Here is a 19,569-nt window from a genome sequence, read left to right as displayed (position 1 = left end):
TAGGCTTTATTCACTATGTTTAAACTTTGACATTTTTCCATTATTGGAGTCACACCAGTAAAGTGGCTAACATTTCCAAAGACCCCGTCTGCAAGTACAGACCTGCCGTTCTGATGACATTATCAATGACTTCCATTGGAACTTGCTCATTACTTATGAACCTGACTGACCGTCTCTTGTTGAGAAGTTCATAAAATTCCTGAGACCTCTTAACCATTTCCTTCTCCGGATAGTGGGTATGAGAGAAGGGGATGTGTTCAACACTTTCTTCTGATTCTTGCCATTCATCAGCATCTGCAAATAAGAACAGGAAAGGTAACAAACTAAATGATCTCTTGGTCATAAGGTGACTACTGGGGAGAAGAAGATAAAGTTCTCAAATGTGTAAGGTTATGAACTAAAAAAAAATACAATAAAATAAAAAAGAATAGATTTACAGAATCCTTACCACTGACCTTGGCTATCCTTAAAACTCCAGCTGAGTGCAATGGCTCACACGTGTATTCCCAGCTGCTCTGGAGACTGAGGTGAGAGGGACGCTTGAGCCCAGGAGTTCAAGGCTGCAGTGAGCTATCATCACACCACTCACTCTAACCTGGGCAATGGAAAGACACCCAGTCTCTTTAAAAAAAAGAAAAAAGAAAGAAAAGAAAGAAAAAGAAAAGTCTGGGCGTGGTGGCTTATGCCTGTAATCCCAGCATTTTGGGAGGCCAAGGCAGGTGGATCACTTGAGGTTGGGCGTTCGAGACCAACCTGGTCAACATGGTGAAACCCCATCTCTACTAAAAATACAAAACTTAGCCAGGTGTTGTGGTGCACACCTGTAATCCCAGCTACTTGGGAGGCTGAGGCACGAGAATCGCTTGAACCTGGGAGGCAGAGTTTGCAGTGAGCCGAGATTGCACCACTGCACTCCAGCCTGGGTGACAGAGTGAGACTCCATCTCAAAAAGAAAAAGAAAAAAAAAAAAAAAAAAAAAAAAGAAGCAAAAACTCCAGACTAAATATAAATCAAGAAAAGAAAAATTTTACCTACAAAAAGATGAGGAATTCAAATTTCTGTTAATGATGGACTAGGTTATTTGAAACAATCTCCCATCAGCTGAAAACCACTCAGATCTCTAAATAAAGTATTTTTCTTTATTTAGAAAAATAAGTCTTTTTTGAAATCATTGAGCCTACAATATAGCAAGAAATCTGCAGGCCAAAGTGAAGAGAAAATTTGAACTCACACAGGTAAATAAATGCAGAAGGTACATTTTTTTTTCCTACTGTATTTGCCAATCCCCACACATTTGAATTCCATTTTTATATCTGCAGGGATCAAGGGTGACAGATATCAAAGCCCAGGCCCACACAGAATGTGAAGTCTAATAAGCTAGGACCCCAAAACTACATCCACAGGGGAAGTATGAATCATAAATAAATTATTCCTCAAGGGTTTATATCAGTTTGATGAGTCTTGCTTCAAACTTGAACTTGGAATAAACTTGTCCTGTCTGAAAGTACCCTGGTTGTCTAGCAGAAGCAAATGCCAATATACAAATAATTTTAAATATAATCATCAGCAACCCACCAAATGCAATCAGGCACATAAAGAAGAAAACATCTTGGACAAGAAACAGCAGAATCCATTTTTTTTAAAAAATAAAATCAGATGCCCAAAGACTCCAAATACTGGAATTATCAGACCCAGAAGATAAAACAACCATGATTACTATATTTAGAGAAAAAAGACAAACATATAAATCTGTAAGTAGGGTACATGAAAGAACAAAATTAAAAAAATTAAAAAGAAGAAAAAACAAAAACAACAGCAAAAATAAAGAATAAAAGTTAATATAAACAATCTGAAAAAATAGAGAACTTCTGGAATTGGAAAATAATAGAAGTAAGAACTTAAATGGATGGTTAACTAGCAGGTTAGACTAGCTATAGAAAAATTAATGAACTGAGAGATAAGTCAGAAGAAAACACTTAGAATGGGGCAAGGAGAGGCAAAAAGATAGAAAATATAGAAGAAAGGGCAAGAAAAAATAGAGCAGAGTGAAGAGTGAGAATGTCTAATATACATATGATCATTTTATTCAAAGAGAATGTGGTGGAGGCAATATTTGAAAAGATAGCATCTGAAATTTTCACAGAACTCATGAAAAATACCAGATCTACAGATTCAAGAGGGCCAAGGCTGGTAAGTTCTTTTTTCTTTTTTTTTTAAAGAACGTTTTTCTTTCTCTTCTTTTAAAATTAGAAATGGGGTTTTGCTATGTTGCCAGGCTGGACTCAAACTCCTGGCCTCAAGGGATCCTCCAGCCTCAGTCTCCTGAGTAGCTGGGAGTACAGGTGTGCACTATTGCACCTGACTATTTTTAATGACATTAAACACAGCTGCTACAAGGGGGGAAACTGTAATTTAAAAGAAGGTGCCAAACTTCAGTTTCATAATTGATCCTGACAACAATGAAAGTAAATCAGGGGCTACATTAGACGCCAAATTACAAGTTATTTCAGGCTTCTTGCCTACAGATAAGCTATGTAAATGGCATACTTTTACTCTGAGGCCTAGTAAATTCAAAGAGTTATTTTTAAAAAAACTATACATTTTACAATAAAATATAAAGATATTGAAAGCAACCAGAGGAAAAGGAAAAGTTACCTCGGGAAAAACACAGAAATAACTGAATTTTTAACCAAGGCAAGAATAGCTGCATTGAATAGAAATGAACTAAATGTTCCTGATAAAGGCCAATGATTATTTTAAGTCCAAGTATGTTGTTTATAAGTGACACACCTAAAACATAAGCATATAGAAAGGTTGAAAGTCATACCATGCATCACATAAGTATACTAGTTGAAAAAAAAAAGACAAAAAGCATTGTTGATAATAAAAAGGGTCAGTTGATCATAACACAATTTAATTTGCTGGGAAAACATAATTTTAAATATGTATGCAATTACATTACATGACCTCAAGACAGACTTTTAAGAAGAAATGTAAAAATCCACAACTCAGTGAAAGATCTTAACACATCTCTCTCAGTAATGATAGAATAAGCAGAAGAAAAAAATCAGTAAGGATACAGAACATTTTAACAAGGTAATTGACAAAGATGACCAAATAGACTTATATAGGACACTGCACCAAACAACTATAGAACACACATTCTTTTTAAGCAGACTTATTGGACCAGAAAATAACTCTCAACATATTTTAATGGCCCAGTAGATAATGATCTCTAACTGTAATGCAACTAAACTAGTAACAAAAAGATAACTTAAAAAAACAAACAAAATACCTTAATGAAAATTAGAAAATGTTTCCAAATTAAAATATGACATTATTATGTATTGAAAAATCTATGCAATAACATTAAAATATTTTATTTAGAGGGAGATTCCAAGCCTCACATACATACATTAGATAGGAACAAACCCTAAAAATTAATGAATTAAAGATCAATGTCAAGAAGTCAGAAAAAATACCCAAATAAAACCAAAGATGTAGAAAGAAGCAAATATTAAATATGACATATTAAGGAAAACAACAACAAGCATCCAATAGGGAGAAACATCAAAACCAAAGCTGGTTCTCTGTAGAAACTGATTAAATTGGCAATCCTCTGGCAAGATTGATCAAGAAAAAGAGAAAGCACAAATAACAAATTTCAGAAATGGAAAAGGAGGCATCACTACAGATGTTACTGTCATTTAACAAACAGTATGAGAATATTTATTGTACCAATATAGTTTAGAAAATTTATATAAAACAGACCGATTTCTTAAAAATATGACCTGCCAAAACTAACTTCAAAATAGAAAAACTGAAAAGTCTGCTGACTACTAAATAAACTGAATTAGTAAGCAAAGATTTCCCTAAAAGAGAAAACAACTTTACGTTCAGATAGTTTCATGAAGGAGTTCTACCAAACTCTCACAGAGATAATACTGCTAAATTCTCAAACTCTTCCCAACATTAGAAAAAGAGTAAACATCCTCCAACTCATTTTATGGAATGACCACAACCTTGATTCCCAACCTAAGTAGGGCATTAAGAGAACAAAAAACTACAGGCTCAATTTCCTCACAAACACGGTACAAAAATCCTAAACAAAATATGAATACAGAATTCAGCAATTTATTTAAAAAATACATCTTGAGCAAGTTGGAGTTATCCCAGGAATAAGAGGTTAATTTAACATTAGAAAAATAATCTTTTTTTTTTTTTTTTTTTGGTCACATTAAAAAGCTGAAGAACATAAACCACAAAAATCATTACAATGCAGAAAAGATGTTTGATAAAACTTGACATTTATCTCAGTAAATTTGGAGAAAGGAACTTTCTTAATCTCATAGTCTAATTATGGGGGGAAAATCCCCACCACATCCAACTATGGTAATGATAAATCGTCTAACTATGAGGGGAAAATCCCCACCACATCCAGCTGTGGTAATGATGAATCTTTGAAACCCTTCCATCAGAGATTGAGAACAATAGGATATTGAATGTTCTCACCACAATTCTAAATATGAAAGATTAATTTTTAAAGCTTTTAGAAGAGAATATAAGAGAATGTCTTCACGACCTTGGAGTGGAGAAGGATTTCTTAAACAAAACACAAAAAGATTAAACATAAGAAAAGAACTGTTACATTTAACTACATAAAATTTCTCATTACATCTGCCTGCTTCTGCCACTTCTGTTTTGCCTGTTACCCTCCTGTTCTGAGAGTTCTGCAAGCTCATTATCAGTAGTTCAAGATCTTAGAGAAGATAAAGGTGCAACAGAAGGGTCAATCACTGAAGCTAAAAATGATAAAACTTTGATGGGTACTGACGAGTTGATGGGTACAGCACACCAACATGGCACATATATACATATGTAACAAACCTGCACGTTATGCACATGTACCCTAGAACTTAAAGTATTAAAAAAAAAAAAAAAAGATAAAACTTAGGAGAAACAAAATGAGCCCACAGATATGGCAGAAGATAAGAAGGATGATGTGTTTAGTGCACTAAAAGCTTCACCAAGGGCAGACCCAGTTATCTTATTTTAGAAGAAAATTTTCCAACAAATAACATTGTGAAATTCAAGATAGTCTCTACAAACAAGGGTTTTGAAGACTGTATTGTCAAATTCCCAGATACTACATTCCAATATTCTCAAAATTGTTTGTTATATATCCAAAATGTCACAGCTCTTCTGAATACTGTTTCTTCATTTCACTTAAGCTCATTAAAAGACATACTTCTGAACTACAAAGATTTCAACAGAAAAAAATTCTAAGATGCTGTCTTCAAACACTTAAAATTATTGAGGGGAAAATGTTTGGATGGCAAAAAAAAAAAAAAAAGATATTCCTTGCTTGTCTTAGGCTGGTCTTGGGCTTCCAGTTGTTGTTGAGTTTTATCAATTCCTAGAACCTAGGAGGCAAAGTATACCAAAACGAGGCCAGTATAGAAAGTAAACCTCAGTATATTAAATCAGAATGAATTGCTGTGAGTTGGAATTTTTTCAGTGAAATTTGAATCACATAAAGAAAGCTTCACTGAGAAGGCTACCCACAGAGCAAACACTGAAATGTTGGGATCTAATGAGTAGATGGTCCTTTTACACAATAATTCAGTCTTTAATAAGCCTGCCCTAATATTTTTCAGTCTGATGGGAATGGGTGCAGAGAAGCAATATCACCACAGAAAGCAACTCCTACTTAGATAAGAACAGACCATCAGTCTGCCATCATATTGCTGAAAATGATCAGCACTCATTTTCCTAAAGCAACAAATTTAAGGTCTTTTAAACCATTAAAATGTATGTATGTGCATGTGTTTGTGTTCTACCTGAATCATTATTGTACTACCTAAACTATGTCTTTAGGAAACTGAATATAATGTTGTTATACATCTTCCTCATTGACAACCTCCCCAAAACCCAATTATATGTGCTTGATATGATGTGTATCCCATGCCTTGAGCTGTGTGATGGAAGACAATAACTTGTTACTTTTTTCTTTTAGTAGATACAAATCCACTTCAAGTGTTTTTTTTGGGAGGAGGGTTTTTTTTAATATTATTATTATTATTATTTTAGAGACACGGTCTCATTATGTTGTGTGGGCCTCAAACTCCTGGACCCAAGCAATCCTCCCACCTCAGCCTCCCAAAGTGCTGGGATTACAGGCATATGCCACTGCACCCAACCATAAATCCATTTTGATCTCATTGATTAGCTGATGCAGCTGTGGTTATAGTTGTTGCAATTGTGGTTGTGGCATCTATTAAAGGAATTCCACTTTTAGTAGTGGTTAATTAGAGAATTTTTATGAATGCTGTAAGCTAGGAAAAAAAACTGAAATGCTTTGTAAAATATATTTTAAAACGTTTTCCTTATATGCATTGGAATGCTCATCTGTTACTCTAGAAAATGACAGTCAAAATCTAGCTGAAGGTTAGTACCACAGAGGTAGACCAGCATTCAAATGCCCAGAGTATTATATATTTTCCAATTACCAAGAAACAGCTGTGAGGATGATCTGAGATAAAGGATGACGACAAAAGCCAAAATCCCAGGTCTACCCAGGACCTGGGAGCTGGGAGCTTGACAGCCCCTACACTTTAAGCTGGGACCCTTAAGGTCTACAGTCTCACAGTAAGGGGGAATTTAAAATAAACCAGCCCTGATATGTGCTTGCAGCCTAAGACAATATCAACTGAGTGATCCAGGGAACCACAGGCTTTCACCTTAGGTTAAAGTCATCCCAGAGTATTAGTGTCACACCATGTAAGCACAAAAGTGAATTTTCCCTGGAAATAAGTACCAATATCCTAGACCTCACAAAGTTTTTATAAGTAATTTTCCAAAAGAATGGCTAGCAAACAATGAAAAATAAGAGTGTATTTAGGAAAACACAAAGTCACGAATAAGAACCATTAAAAAACTATGAGCATCAGAAACAGACCAACAATGACTTACGATACTGGAGTTACCAGCCACAGATCATGAAACAACTGTGCTCACTATGTCCAAAGAAGTACAAGACGTATGACTTTGGTAGAAAAAAGTGACAGCAAATTTGAAAAAAGAACTAAAAAGATCCTCTAGAAACAAAAATGAAAACAAACTAAATTAAACATTTAATTAATAGGTTTAACATCAAAGTAGGCACAGCTGAAGAGGAAATAAATCAATAGAAAGATAGTTTCTTCTTACCTATCCAAAATGTAGCATGGAAAGAGAAAGATAGAAAACATAGGTGAGAATGTAAAAGACATCAGAGGATACAGTGAGAAGGTCTAACCATTTAACTGGAGTCCTGAAAGGAGAAAAGAGAGAGCAAATGGGCCAGAGGCAATATCTGAAAAGGCAATGGCTGAAATTTTTCCAAAATTGTTGAAAAATACAAATCCGAGATTTTAGAACTCAGTATTGTCTAGTAAAACTGGATAGAGGGGTACCCTACATGTCTCTACTTAGGTTCTCCAAGAAGTTGACTCTGAGACTGAGTCTGCTGTGTGGAACGTTTATAGGAAGTATCTTTGGGATTAAAACCTATGGAAAGGAGAAGAAAGAAACAGATTGGGCAGAAGAAGCCAAGCTGCAATGCAAGTTGAGAGACGGCCTCAACCACAGCAAGGGCTATTTTGAAACTAAAAGTACCCATCAGAGTTGTCTCAGATTAGGCTATAATGGCTGGGTCTTTAAACAACCACTGCAATCAGTCATTAGATGTGGGCCATCCTGGGAGAGGTGGGATCTCAGGAGAGATAGCTGTCTACAGCAGAGGCCATCCCTGGAAGAGGCCGACAGTACCCCCAGCAGTAGAGGCAGCAAACCCTTCCTCAAGGGGGGATCTGCATGGTACATCATCAGGCCCTTCACACCATGACTCTGCAATTCCATGCATGCACCAGAAAAATCCATGCGCATATGTACAATACTAGTATTAAAATGTTTACAGAAATAGTTTATAACAGTCCTAAACTAGAAATAGACCAAATGTTCGTCAACAGTAGAATAAATTGTGATATAGTCATATAGCAGAATACTATACAATAGTGAAAATGAATGAGCCTCAGTTACATGCTCAACCTGCTTAGCATTATATTTGACTCTTACAAATATAAAACAGCAAGTCAAAATAATATAAACAGTATAATTTTAATGTTTAGGAACGTTTAGTTGTGTAAGAGTGATGCAACTAAGAAGAAAAGCAAATAAATAATTTCCGTAATATTCAAAATAGGAGTTACTTCTGCTGGGGAGAGAAAAGGTTGTGACTAGGGAATGACATATGGGTGTTTATGAAATGTTGGATGTGTATATTTCTTATCCTAAGTGATAATTGTGTAAGGTTTTGCTTAATAACTATTTGTTAAGCTGTTCATCTGTGTTTTATACACTTCTTCAGTAAGTACATTTCACAATTAAGAGTTTTTTCAATGAGAAGAAGGTCGTAGAGATTAATTACCAGAGGAATCAAGAATTGGTCAACTGTCCAGAACTTTAAAACAAAACTTCTATAAAAGGACAAAAGATGCTTACATTTTCTCAATGCAGCAAAAGTTCAAGTTCAGCGAAAGTAGGTAAAGTCTAGATACAGTGGAAACCTAGATCCTTAGAGATGAATTTCTTGCCATGTTACCATTTTTCTAAGCACAATAGCAAAACCAATATTTTTAAATTCCTGTTTCATATTTAAAATGTCAATGCTTTCAAGAAAGATTTAGAGTTTAAAACAATGAGTAAGAACTTAAAAGTGTAAACAAAACTGACATAGGTACTTTTGCCTTCTGAGCAAAGTAGCATTATTTGTGGAAAATAAATTGCTCACTTCCCCTCACCAAGCTGATGAGAAAAGAAGATAGTGTAAAATTCTAAACCTCTGATGATTTTCCTGTACTGCCACGTCCCTGGATTCCATGGACCACGCTTTTTCAGAGCACAGGCGTGAGTCTTAGAGGGAGAGGAGCTGAGCATGATCAAGTGAGGGGAACAGAGTTCAGGGAATGGAGCCCAAAGGGAGACCTACGACAGTGGTTCAAAAGACCTTTAGAAGAAAGAAGGGCTGCCTCACATGCTAACAGGCCATGTGAGAAGTTGAGAAGTGAGGGACCAAAGAAACAAACAGAAACAAAGGTTGATTTCCACAGATAAATTGGTGTGAGGTGGAAGAAGAAAACACATAGAGGAAATCAGGAGTCCATGGGGCATGAACCTGAGAGCCAGAGGTGACTCTATGGACCCAGGTTCTGTGGGGACTCTCAAATCCTTGAGAGGGAATTGGCCTCCTCAAAGCATGTAGGATTGAGGATTCAGCCTTTTTTAAATCTTATTTTTAGTTTATTTATTTTTTCTAAATAGGATGAGCTCAGCTGACCCCTAGGTTATGTAAGTATTATACATTAGCTAAAAGAACAAAGCATGAAAAAGCAATGCAAGTCCTAAAGTTGATCTGTTTTAAATTAGTGGAACTAAACAACTTTCTTTTTTTAGACATCTGCTCAGGAAATGCCAATAGCAATGATTTTGCAATGGTTGTTGTTGTGGTAGTGGTAGTGGTAGTTGTGGTGTTTTAGGGAGAGAAGGGTGGTACAGTGGAATAAAAGTCTCTGGTGCATATGATTAGTTGGGAAAAAACAAGTTTTCAGGTTATAATTATACATTTGCAAAACATACTATGTATAATGCAAATTACATTTAGTAAATCTCTCAAAATCTTCCTGGAAGATGGAAATATATAATTCATTCAACAAGGTTTTTATTGAGCCTTTGATATATATTAGTGAACAAGATAGATGTGACTTTTACACCATAGGGGTGAAGAGGGAAAGCTCCCCCCTTCACTCTCTGAAGGTTCACTGAAAACAAATTGACAAAAGACAGATTAATAGGAGAAAAAGCCATACAAAATTATTCTAACATGCATAGCATGGGACAATAGCAAGAGAATGATCACTCAATAACCCAGTGGGGTCCAAATGCTTATACACCCTTTTTTATAGAGGAAGAGGAGATTGGAGGTGTAAGAGTAATGAATTTCAGGGGGAATGAATGGACCCAATGATCTGATGATGTATCGTCAATAATTCCCTTTGGGAATTGAATGGGACCTAAGAACAATGGTTTATGACAAAGTTTGCCTGGGAAACTTAGTGAGGAAAGTTCTTTTTATATTTCTCTAGCAGGGACAGTTTGGACCTGTTTAGAAGAAAGTAGGTGTGATGGGGGAGTGGTAATAAACATCTATCAGCTTTCTAACAATCAGTCCTAACGAAATGCTAATATCATCAATGTCACAGTGACAACCCTGAACTTTACCAAGGTGTCAATAAAGACTTTCAACACCAATGATACTTTCGACACCATTTAAGATGAAGTCTGGCAGCCTCTGTAGTTAATAAGTGGTATATAAGCAAATGCATTAAATGCTTCTTTAACTGTTTGAAAGGTAAGTTACTAACTCTTAAGATCCATTCAGCACTTGTAAAAACTAAAAGTGGTCTAAATGCATGACTTGGCAGTTTCTGCAGCTTCTAGAGTCCAAGGAAGACTCTCTTAATTAGCAGAAGGAAGCAAACTGTTGCCTGATTATCAGTGCCAGCCATTATCCCTGATCAGGGAATGGTCAAACAAATTGTCCTCATCACCTCCTGATGGGATTGTCCTGAGTGCACTCTCAGAAAACCGTACAGCTGGGCTGCCATTCCTGGAGCCTTTCACAGGGCAGAAGGTCTATACTACGGCTGGCAAATGAGACCAGCAGGGCCAGGCTAGGAGCTCAGTGAGCTTCCACTTCTCCCCCTCCCTTGAACTCTTGACTGCTCCCGAGGAATGTGGCCCTCACCCAGAGGCAAGAGAGCAGGCTGTGTAAACTCCTTTGTTTCCCTGCCTTCACTCTAGAGCAGCCAAGCCACCAGGGATTCAAGCTCTAAGGCCCACATAGTGCAAAGTAAATGTGTACTATTATGGCCTGCTTTTTGAATGTAAATCTTGTGCTGCCACACTTGGGGCTTGCTATTGATGCCAACAGTAACTTGCCTTGTATCATTGCACTGGGGGTCTGCAAATAATACCCTAAAATACTGACACTTGGCATTTGATCTGGTGAACTAAAGAAGCACCTCCGGGTCTCCCTCTGACCTGCCTGGTCTCTGGTCTCTCTGATCCTTTTTCCTGAAGCACTGAGAGAGACTCTTTCTGGAATTTCCCAATCTGACTAAGGACATTTCTTTCCAAAAGAAATGTAATTGGGATGGGCCCAGTGGTTCATGCCTATAATCCCAGCACTTTGGGAGGCTGAGGTAGGAGGATTGCTTGAGCCCAGGAGTTCGAGACCAGCCTGGGCAACATAGAGAGACCTCGTCTTTACAAAAAGTCTAAACATTAGGCATGGTGGTGTGTACCCATAGTCCTAGCTACTCAAGAGGCTAAGGTGGAAGGATAGCTTGAGACTGGGAGTTTGAGGCTTCAGTAAGCTATGATCATGCCACTGCACTCCAGCCTGGGCAACAAAGCAATACCCCATGTATTAAGAAAAGGAACGAAGAAGATGAAGAAATGTAATTGTCTTAAGACCCCCTGCCTAGGAATCCAGACAGACAGAGATAACCTGGGGGACTTTACCTACATAATGAGAAGACTTTTGTTCACACTGAAGTTCCACCCCTCGCCTTCCCACTAATTCTCATAAGCTCGAGGAACTTCATCCCAAAGCATTGTTCTTTGGACCCATTCATTTCCTCTGAAAATCATTTACTCCTATGCACCCCCACCATCCCCTCATCCCCTATGGAGAAGGATATATAAGCATCTGGACCCCATTGGGTTATTGGGTAACCATTCTCCTGGGATTCCCCAGTGCTTATACATGTTAAATAAATCTGTATGCCTTTTCTTCTGTTAATCTGTCTCTTGTCAGTTCATTTTCAGTGAACCTTCAGAGGGCAGAGGAGAAACTTCTTTTCATATTTCACTAACAGGAACCGTTTTGGCCCAAACTGTATAATTTTAGTTAGAAGGAAGCAGATATGAAGAGGGAGTGGTAATACACACGATCAGCTTTCTAGCAATCAATCCCTTGGTCCCTACAATCGCTTTAATGCCAAGGAATCCTTTAATTGTGCCATAATTAGGTTTAGCCAGCCAAGTAATTCTAGATCACTTCTATCTTTTCACATTTAACGTGGAGGTGTTTTTCTGGTTGTATCTCCAAATGCATTGCTTTAGTGTTTTTTTTTTTTTTCAGTTCTACTACACAATCTTTGCAAATGGGCCACTATTTTCTAATTAGGAAACCAAGGACAATTTGTGTCACACCATCCTTGTTCCCTTCTTGCAATTTTGGGAGCCTGGAGGAGTAATGTCACTAAGGAAGAGGGTGATGCAGATTTTGAAGGTGAGGATGGGAGTCACTTCAGGGCTCAGCACCTGCCCCAACAATGCCTCTTTCCCAGCTGCTTCACCATTACTCTGCTCTCTACCTGGCCTCTCAGTCATCCCGCTTCCTGTGAGGCCATCCTCATAGGGCTAACAAGAATTGTAGACAGAAGTACAATTATAATCAATTTCATCAGGCTGCTTTGACCCACTTCCTTGTTCTGAAAGTCTCATATCACTAGTAGATACTGACCTTTTGCATCCTCACTGTTCCTATACATAGAATTTCTGACATTAGAATCACAAGGCTTTTGTTTGAGATAGATAAGATCTCTCTATCAGTATCATAAGGCTTTTGTTTTAAAATTACTTAAAATGTTTTTCAAATCATGAATTCCAGTAATAGCTGATGCCAACCAGTTTGAAGACTCCCATGTTGAAGTGGAATCAGCAAGAGAATACAGATTCTTCATCTCCCTGTCCCATGACTTCACCCTGCACTCTGACCAATCAATGACCACCACACTTTGACCCACTCCAAAACCCTAAAAAATACTAGCTCCAAACTCCTCAGGGAAATGGATTTAAGGTTTCCTCCTGTCTCCTCATTCAGTAGCCTTATGATTAAACCTCTTTCTCTGTTGCAACCTGGTGTCTCAATGTATTGACTTGCTGTGTGCATCGAGCAACTGAACTATTAAAGTGACACCTGGCTGCTGTATAGATGGATTATTTCATTGGTAGCACTGAGGTGGGTGGGGATTGAGAAGGCTGAAGGGTGCCCAGACAGAGAAACCTTGAATAGGGCAATGCTATCCTAAAGTCAATGGGGTTCAGAAAATATTACCCCAAAACATGCCAACTTCAGAGCAAGAAGAGCTTTCTTTCCTGAAGCAGGTCATAAAACCTAGGAAGAATTTTCTGACCCTCCCCTGAGGCAGGTCATATGTCCCCCATGTAAGAGGTGCCCATCCAAAGGAAAGGTGCATCCTCATCTCTGAAGATGTTAGGGACACAGAGAAAAATCTGAACAAATAGATACTGCAAAGTGGTATGTTTTGGCTGTGTCCCCACTCAAATCTCATCTTGAATTGTAGCTCCCATAATTCCCATGTGTTGTGGGACGGACCTAGTGGGAGAGAATTGAATCATGGGGGCAGTTTCCCCCATACTGTTCTTGTGGTAGTGAATAAGTCTCAGGAGATCTGATGGTTTTATAAGGGGAAGCCCCTTTTGCTTGATTCTCATTTCCTCTTTGCCTGCCACCATGTAAGCCAAGCCTTTCACCTTCTACCATGATTGTGAGGCATCTCTAGCCACATGGAACTGTGAGTCCATTAAATCTTTTTCTTGATAAATTACTGAGTCTCAGGTATGTCTTTATCAGCAGTCTGAAAACAGACGAATACACTAAGTTTCCCCAGTTTATTGCCATTAGATCACATTAGACCATAGCCCCTCTGTCCTCTTGTATATCTCCATGAGTGTTCACTTTTCACGAAACCTAGCATGAAAGCACACAGGTTTAACTGTTCCTTTGGGTCTTCATTTGCCTATGAAGGCTCCTGTATCACATGAAACTTATGCTAAATAAACATTTACACTTTCTGTGAATCTGTCTTTTGTTACAGGAGCCTCAGCCATGAACCTAGATTGGGTAGAGAAAAAGGTATTTTTATCCTTGTCTCCAAAGCAATGGAGTGAAGTTGACAGGATTTGTTCTTCTGAGTCCCTTTATCTCTTTCAGTACCCCAATGTCCTTTGCTGACCTTAACTTTCCCCTAGTAGGAACCCACCCAGACTTGATCTCAAGAACAACATCTTCATTCAAGTCCTTTTCCTTTCCTACTCTTCTCTCATCTAAACTTGCCTGTCTCTTGTTCTAAAACCTTAAGATCTTACAGGAGTCTAGCAAACCAACCTCTTCAATTAGTCATGTCAAAGTATTAATGTCCGGGTGTGTCCAAGACAAAGCTGATTGTGTTGCTTCCCATAGTAAAAGACAACTATGCTGATCAAGCACGACTCTCTGAGCCGAGTAGAATGCTGACTTAGTACAGAATTTTTGGCAATGGTGTGCTGGTAAGCCAACTCTTTGCAGGGTGGAAGAGAGAAAGCACTGATTTATAGCACTTGCCAGTATCCGTGATGTAAATAATCACACCATGGCCTGACTTCAAGCCACTAATGATTTAACAAAAAAACTCCTAAATATTTAACAATTGGTCCTTGCTAATCCCCAGAGACTAGCCCTAGTATGCTACTTGATTGGGAAGCATGAAGTTCAGGAACTGGTGGACTTTCAAGGGTGTGAGTGACACACATCCTTTGTAGGATCAGTGTCATTTGGTTGAGACTCTTGACACTCAGAGGAGCTGGCCCTGGGAATGAGTCCACGCCTGGTTGGCTGACTTTCAGAAGCATGAGGCTGACACTGATTGGTTAGCTTGCCAAGTTTATTCTGAAATGAGTTGTCATTGATCCACTGCTCAGGCTTGGAACCAGTTCTGAAAGCTACTTGTTATTATGGGCATATAACAATCTGTTTCCCAAGTTTGTAGGAACATTTTTGTTCTCAAGAGTTACCCACACTGGATAAAAAAATTAACTCAGGCCTTTCTTTCTTAGAAAAGACTGGACAAGATGGGTCTCTTATTATTCAGTTAGTGACTTCAATTAGAATAATAGCTTTTGGATGGCCAATGAAGCTAAGTACAGAAGAATCCCCCACTAACATTAAAACAGATTCATCTTGATGAGATGTGTTTCTTTTTTCTTCTTTTCCCATTTCTATGAACTTCTATGATTCTGGGCCTAACTAGAGGATTTGTGGGTAGGATTTTCAATTCATTTTATTGGGACAATCTGAGATTTATTTCTTTGAGATAAACTTCAGCAACTCTTCCTTCTTGGACCCTAACTGTAGACAAACAAGGTATTAACAGGACACCAAGCTTGGCTCGTTTGCAGAGGAAGACTATAGTTTACATCTAATAAGCATGGACACACAATGTTCCCTCACCACCCCCCAACCCACCCACACACATACATGTCTAATAAGCATGGACATACAATGTTCCCTCACCAACCCCCAACCCACCCACACACAATGTCTAATAAGCATGGACACATCATGTTCCTTCACCACTCCCCCCCCCCCCCACACACATACACATGTCTAATAAGCATAGACACACAATGTTCCCTCTCCATTCCCCCACCCCACCCCTACACACAGATGCCAATTCCCTGACCTGTGAACATGAAGTAGGAATTATTTGTGAATCAGAGCTGCAGGAGGTTAGATTGGTATCCATATTTTCCTTAACTCATGCTAGAATGTCCTACAATACTTATTTTACCATTTAGTGTCGTGTTAACATTAAAAATGGCTTGAATCTAGTATCTATTTCCAGTCAACAACACCATCTCCATGTTTCTTAAGTAAAGGAGTCCGTTCTCTTCTCCAGTTAGCTCCTTCTCAATCCCTCCCGGACCTACAGTAAGATCCCCACGTAGATCATGTCCACCACCCTCTGACTAAGAGCAGGGACTTGGGGGCTGAGAAGCCCGGGTTTAAGTATTGGTTCTCACCGGCCACCTGTGTGACCTTAGCATGCACCACTTATGTAAACAACATAAGAGATGAGAAGTAAATCATTTCATCTTCATGACAATACAATGAGGTAGGCACTATTAGAATCCCCATACAAGAGATCTGTGGATGCCACACTCAGGGCAGTCTTTGCCCCAGCTGCTAAGGAGGACACTAAGGCTGTCCCTTTCATTCCTCTGCATAAAGATAAGAGAAGGATGAGGATGGAAGGGAACAGAGAATGAAAAGACAAAGCACTTTGCAAAAGTAAGTGATCAGGCAGAGAGCCAGAGAATGGCCCTCCAGTTCTGCTCGGTGTTCCCAGCCTCCAGGCCCAGCCCCAGGACCTCACCCTCAACAGCCTGCCCAAGCTCTCTTGTGTCCTCAGACCTCTTGAGTCTTCAAATCCAGTGGCCTTTCCTCAATGCACACTCTTTCTGGTCTCTCATTTAACGTTTGTCCCTGCTGGTTATCTCCTGCCTCCTCCATTCTAGGTCATTCTCCCAGGCGAGAGGCAGCCCACCAAACAGTTATATGTCTGGACCCTACAGCCAGACTGCTTGGGTCCTGTCTCTGCAATCACCTTCCTGGGCTTACCCTATTGGAGCCTCAGTTTCCTTATCTATAATATGGGGATTCTAATAGTGCCTACCTATTAGAATCATTGTACTGTCATGAAGATGAAACGATTTACTACACATAAAATGTGACTCTGATTGCATACAGTAAGTGCTATTAATATATAAGGGCTTGTTACTGTTATGATCCCAGAGCTCCCTTTCCAACAGCTTCTCTCTTTCTCTAGTACATTTCTCTTCCACAGTTCCTCTTAACTGCACGTGTCCCCCAAGTTCTATCCTCACCCTTCTCTCTAGCAATGCTCTCTTTGTGGATTCATTAGTTGTCCAGGTTCCAAGTATCCTCTCCATACTGGTGACTCTCCAGTCAGTATCTGTGGCTTGGGCCCCTAACCTAGACCGCTCTCTCCCTTTTCTGCTCAGGTGTGTCACTGTCATCTGAAATAAAACATGTCCTTGATGGAACTCAACATTTTCCCCTTTAAGCTGGATCTTCATTCCCTCACCCACTTATAATAGCTTCCAGCTTCCAACTCTCCCTTTCTCCTTCTTTTCCCAATATCCAATTTATTAGCAAACCCTGTTGCTCTTCCATTAACTTCACTCTGATCCACCCCTTCCACTGCATTCCCACTGCCCCCACCATCCAGGCCATCCTTACCAGCACAAACCATTACCCAGCTTCACAGTAGATGTCCCCTGGATTAAAAGTGCTTCTCTGCTGGGTAGAATTGATGTTCTGAGTGGAAGAGCTTTCAATGTAGGAGAACAAGAGGCAGCCCTGCTGAGAGGCTAGACTCCTGTGCGGTGCATTCAGCACTACAGGCTCCTAGCACTGAGGGCCAGCTGGACACCCTGTGCCCCGGAACTGAGATTAGGACACACACTCACGCACACATACTCTCACAAACACACGCATACACACACACTCATGCATGCTCACACACATTCATGCACGCACACACATACATGCACACTCACACACACTCATGCACACTCTCATGTATACACACTCACACATGCACATTAATGAACACGCACATGCAAACTCACACACAAACACACACATGCACACACACATACACTCTTATGCGCGCACACACACACATGCATGCACACATGCACATTCATTAACACACACACACTCACACACGCTCACATGTCCAGATAGACTCTGTTTGGGGATGGGGCATCATTAGCCCAGCTGAAGATCACGGAGCCTCTTCCAAATCAAACCCATCCCAGACAAAGCTTCTCAAACACTGGTGGCTCAAGCCTCTTCCACAGTCTCTCCCTTCCTCCCTGCCTCCTTCATCACCTCTTCTTCTCAAGGTGGCCATAACCCTCCCACTCTCAATTCTCTACTTCCATTCTTACCCCTTCCCTCTGCCCTCGATTCTCCACTTCCTCTCTTACCCCCACCCCAGGCCTCCCGGTGCTCCTGCTTCTTCTGCCACTTGTGGCCTGACAGGCCTCCCAGCACTTGCTATTTGTACCCTATTCATCCTCCCAGCCCAGTTTGTCCTTTCCCTGACTGCACTGTCAGACTCCCAGGCCTGCTCTAAACACCTTAGAATCAGTTCCACCGGGTCTGTCTCTTTGTTACTTTCTCTGATTCTCCTGTATCATCTTGGCAGCTGAATTGGGACATGCAGTGTGTTGAGGACAAAGGCCACCCCAGTCTTTCATTTCCAGGACCTGGCACAGGGAAAGGTGGCAGCCTCCTAGGTGATGACACTTGGTAGATTTCAAAGTTCCTGATCAAAACCTGGCCACTTAGACCCTGCCCACTGCCAGCCTGGGATGAATCCCTGCAGAAAGATTTTAACAACCAGAACAGAATTGGAGCCAGGGAAAACTTCAGCCTCTCAACAGCATTTTCACTGAGTATCCAAAATAAAAAAGGGTTGGTCCCAGCAGGTGACACGCTCATCACTGGAGATAGATGATCTGTGCCAGGCACTGATTCATTAGCAGAATAGAGGTTGATGCTGAAGCTGGCCTGTGTGTGTTTATTCTTCTCCATAAGCCCTGCCATTGACTCACACTCATCATCAACACATACGACAGCGAAGCTAAGCAGCATAGCTGGTATATTTACCTTCTTCTGCTTGGTGCAGGTCACTGTTATCTTTTAAGTCTTCATCCACCCAGGGGCAAGCCTCGGCCATGGCTCTAGGCTCCCCCTTCTTTTTCTCCATGTGTCTATCAGCATTTTTAAAGATCCACACAATCAAAATGCAGAGAATGGCTACCAAGATGGGAGTCAGGAAAAACATGGCCTGGAGTCTGACGCCACAAGCATGCACACTTCCTACACCGGTTTTAAAACACAGAGACAGAAGTGGAGAATGTCAGGAGATGGAAGGAATGAAGAGAGAGGTGTGCCAGGGAAGGAACAAAGTGCAGAACTCTTCAACTCTTTGAGGACTTTGCAAAGGAGCAAAGATCACAGTCACATGTGTGGGGTTTTGTGCCTTTGGTCATGCACCAGTGCATTCACTTTTTAAAAGTATGTACTCTATCAATATATTCTTAGACAACAATTGCCAGAACCTGAGTAAGAACTTCCATGTGCTAGATCTAGCTAGATCACCTGAAGAACTTTTTTTTTTTTTTCAATAGATTTCTGCACACCAACTCAGATCTGCTGGAAGAAAATGTTCAGGAAAGAGGTTTGGCACCATGCATTTTAAATGGCATGTTTGTGAAAATAGCACTACGGTTTTGATTTTTTTTTTTATGATACCTGAGTCAATATATGGAGTAAAGAGAATATCATGTTTTGCATCAGAGAAAGACTTTGATCCAGGAAAACTGACACAAAAAATTAAAGTGACAACTTGATTATTTATGTGATAAATTCAGTAGGGCTTTTCATTTGTTTGTCTGTCTGTTTTAGCAAGTGCCTTGGTCAGTTATGGTTGAAATAACAAAAATACTATGGACCGGGTGGCTTAAACAATAGAAATTTATTTCTCAGGCAGGTGTGGTGACGCATGCCTATAATCCTGGCACTTT

The 19,569-nt window shown here is 39.7% G+C and overlaps 1 protein-coding gene across 5 annotated transcripts in view; it reads right to left on the bottom strand.

Annotated features, from left to right (window-relative positions):
* IYD (iodotyrosine deiodinase) overlaps window positions 1-18,965 on the bottom strand; it is a 33,699-nt gene extending 14,734 nt beyond the window's left edge. For 2 of the 5 annotated variants that reach the window (XM_023205854.1, XM_023205855.1), the window contains exons 1-2: window positions 18,650-18,965; window positions 103-294 (exon numbers count right to left, since the gene is read on the bottom strand). In XM_023205854.1, coding sequence (XP_023061622.1) covers window positions 103-294; window positions 18,650-18,827 — 370 coding nt within the window. In that variant the 5' untranslated portion in view covers window positions 18,828-18,965. The remainder of the gene's footprint in view (window positions 1-102; window positions 295-18,649) is intronic. The other 3 variants (XR_002730371.2, XM_023205856.2, XM_023205857.2) reach the window with 3 other exon arrangements.
* Window positions 18,966-19,569: the final 604 nt, after the last annotated feature.

This window comes from Piliocolobus tephrosceles, chromosome 5 (genome assembly GCF_002776525.5).
Source record: "Piliocolobus tephrosceles isolate RC106 chromosome 5, ASM277652v3, whole genome shotgun sequence".
NCBI lineage: Eukaryota > Metazoa > Chordata > Mammalia > Primates > Cercopithecidae > Piliocolobus > Piliocolobus tephrosceles.
The sequence above is the reverse complement of the archived record's forward strand: the minus strand, read 5'-3'. Positions and strand labels throughout refer to the sequence as shown.